The sequence below is a fragment of the Geospiza fortis genome, unplaced genomic scaffold (genome assembly GCF_000277835.1).
Source record: "Geospiza fortis unplaced genomic scaffold, GeoFor_1.0 scaffold41, whole genome shotgun sequence".
Taxonomy (NCBI): Eukaryota; Metazoa; Chordata; class Aves; order Passeriformes; family Thraupidae; genus Geospiza; species Geospiza fortis.
In genome coordinates this window covers 2,507,395-2,510,693 of record NW_005054299.1, presented here as the reverse complement: position 1 = coordinate 2,510,693, position 3,299 = coordinate 2,507,395, and the positions used below count along the sequence as shown (strand labels likewise).

At 39.0% G+C, this 3,299-nt stretch overlaps 1 protein-coding gene across 1 annotated transcript in view; it reads right to left on the bottom strand.

The window, feature by feature from the left end:
* USH2A (usherin) overlaps positions 1-3,299 on the bottom strand; it is a 371,949-nt gene that overhangs the window by 368,349 nt on the left and 301 nt on the right. Inside the window, 1 exon segment of the mRNA XM_031059531.1 lies at positions 3,062-3,299. This exon segment is cut by the window's right edge and continues 301 nt beyond it. Within this exon segment, the coding sequence (XP_030915391.1) occupies positions 3,062-3,299 (238 nt within the window).

Below are 3,299 nucleotides of genomic sequence, written 5' to 3'. Positions count from 1 at the left end.
TCTTTTTGCTTGTAAAAGATCTCAGTTCACTTCTTGACACCACCAATATCTTCTGGGCATCTGAACTTGCTCCAGTTCACACTACATTGACATAAGCTGCCTGTAATGGTTACTCACATATGCAAAGCTTGTACCCATATTCTTATTCTATTCCATTGTGAAGGCCTATCATCATACACAGTTTCCTATATTGTGGGAATGCTTACATACAGTCTACACACAGACTAACTGAAGGCAATTACATTAACTAACACACAGCAGGAGAGGAAGCATGAGGCTAGAATGCAACTCAGGGGCAAGAACTCTGACCACTTACTGCCTAAGGGGAAAGAAAATTTAAAGACTGGAGTACAAATGTCAATGCTTTCTCACTCTTGCTTTTCTTCAATATTTCCAATATGCAGTGACTTGAAAGCATGCCTACAAATATCTCTACTAAACATCTTAGAAGAACATCATGGCTTCAAATAAATGTGTAACATGACCTGACTCTCTGTGTCAAAAGTGTATTGTCTCCCAGATTCACATAAGAAAACTTGGTATATGAAACTGATGAAGAAAATTCTTGGTGTCTCTGCTTATGTACAATCTTTAAAGGGCCTTAGACTTGGATCCTCACATCACTCTCTCATTTCAGCCAGCACAGTAACTTCTAACAAAAATCCTGCTATTCTCTTACATGGGCACATGCCTAACAGAATGTCACAGGATGTAATGGGATACTGTACAGCAACACTCCTAGCTTCTTTCCTAAGCACACACTCTCACAGACAGACCATATAAAATTCAGCACAAAAACACATTAGTATGGCATGTCCAAAACACAGGAGTCTGCTGTACTTGATGTAAGAGCACTTTGCCAGTAAAAAAAACCACCTTGTTAAACTTCCAATCATTCTTCTGGCAAAATGAGCAGCTCGTTCTGGCTGATCTTCCTAATGCTTTGTGGGAAAACAAAGATTTTGTTAGAAGGCATCCCACTTCTGTGGGACTCCTCTGCTGTGATAATGGGGTTTAAAAGGTCTCACAAATGACATGTAACAGGGACAATTCCCCACCAGGGACTTCAAAATGTAGGACATCCAGTAAGTCAAACTCCACCTGACAACCTGAAGGACTCACTAAAGCAATATAAGAAAAGGGAAAGTATCTTAGTCTGTTGGTAATTATTCTCTTTTGTAAGATGCCTTCTGAGTCAAGCTTCAATGGCTATTCATGTGCAACCACTGTTCCACCAGAACTGGAGTTCAGTGTTCCTTTTATGAAAAGCGAAAAATTAACACAATTCTTTCTGTGCCAATAAACAAAAGCACCTGGACAGTGGCATATCATCCTGACCACTAGAATAACTGCTGTCCATCTTCAGTTTTCAGGACTGCGCTTTACCATTGTCTTTCCTACATGCTGAATAGCAGCAAATCTCACAAGGCATAAGAATGAAGTGATCTATTACAAAAATTGAATAAAAACATTTAAATTTTAAAGCAATCTATAAAACCCGCTGAACAGGAATATGTACACTGTGTAGTTATTAACACAGCAGCAATTGGAAGCTAATCTTTTGCACTAGTCCATGGCTTATCAGTCATCAGGAGAGTCTGGTTTCTTCTCAGCACTTAATCATTTGAAACTAAGGACATAACATTTCATTGTTTTAGGCTCCATGCATCAAAGCCTATCCCATTGACAAAAGACTTGCACAGATCTCACTCAACACATTGCTGCAACAGCTTGCTTGGAAATTAGCAGGAGATGCTTCTGCTTCAAGTTAGGCATGTGCTTTGATGAAGGAGACTCCGATGAGCCCACACGTGTGTGGCCAGGAATTCATGGCACAGGAACACACCAGAAATGGACTCTCTGACATTCAAGATTCAACCAGTATATAGAAAACTACAGGCCAAAGCTCCAGGGATGTCTTTACACATACCACCAGCTGAAATTATTTAACTTCAGCTCAGAAGTCCCTTTTGCTCTGCAGATATCATTTATTTCCACTCCATAACCACAAATTCTACAGTTAGGTCAAGTTTTTTTAAGGTAATTATCACTGCATAAAACATACTATAATTTTACATTATGATTTTAGATATTTCTATTTTTTTCTGATTACTTTGCTACCCTTAGACAAGTGACAACTTCACATCAGCATGCAAAATAAGTATCAAGAACACCTCAACAAAGCAGATCATTAGCTATATTCTAAGAATAAGTTATGAATACAAGTATAAAATCATTTGTGGCATGTCGTCCAAAGGAACAAACTATACTCTTTGTGCTTTTTGTTAAAGAGATCTGCACAATGAAGGTAAGAAAGAATAGGAGGCTCTGCATTTTGTGATAGATGACTGAACTTTTTTTGCAGGATCTGGGATGCATTTTTCAAAAAGCAGGTTTTTCATTATGGTAAGGCCCAGTCAAGCTGAAAGGTCACTTCTAACAGCAGCATTTCCTGAAAATGCAACATGTAGGCAAACTGGAGAGGGAACATGTTTAGCCACCTCTATTTTGTGAGCACCTAGTGAAATTTCACTAGCAGTTTAAATAGTGGAATCATTTGTTCAAGCAGCAACGCAGTCTGCCAGCCAGGCAACATTCCCCAGATCCTTCAAGAACACTATGACCTCTTTTCTATATTTTGGTGGCTTTCCGTGTTTGTTTGTAAGACAAACTTGTGTTGGAGAAGTCCTAACATCTTAGATAATTTTTTTCCATCATGAAAGCAGCAACAGCACAACACTGTGACAACGTAATTTTCTAGCAGCTTTTAGAAGGAATGCAAATTGGAAACACAAATTTCTCTTTTTGAGAAAAGACATGCACATTATGTATGAATAGTTCCAAACACTGGAAGCCATTGGATTATCATCTGAGTCAATGCCATGAAACTGAAGCCAATTGTCTTGACATCTGGGAAGACCCCAACCTAAATACGGCTCTATAAATGTCACAGTTTCCCACCACACCTTTTAAAAGTTTAAAGAGCTTGCTAATAATGACTGTGACTGCAATGATCAATTTTAAGAGCACCAGGAAAGTAAACACCTTCAATACTACTTACATTACACCTTCTTGCTCAGGTTTCAACCATACAGTTAACGTAAATGAAGCTCCAAGCCTTGGAAGACGGGGAGTAGAGAAGCAATCCTTGTGATTATGAAAAATAAAACTGGAAGCATTGCTGGAGGACCCTGTATGCAAGTCCCTCTTGTCCTCTGTGATACAGGTACCAAGGCCTTCCGAAAGAAGTGGTTTGTAGGACGAAGGTGACGACCTATATGGGCATTACTGAACACAAA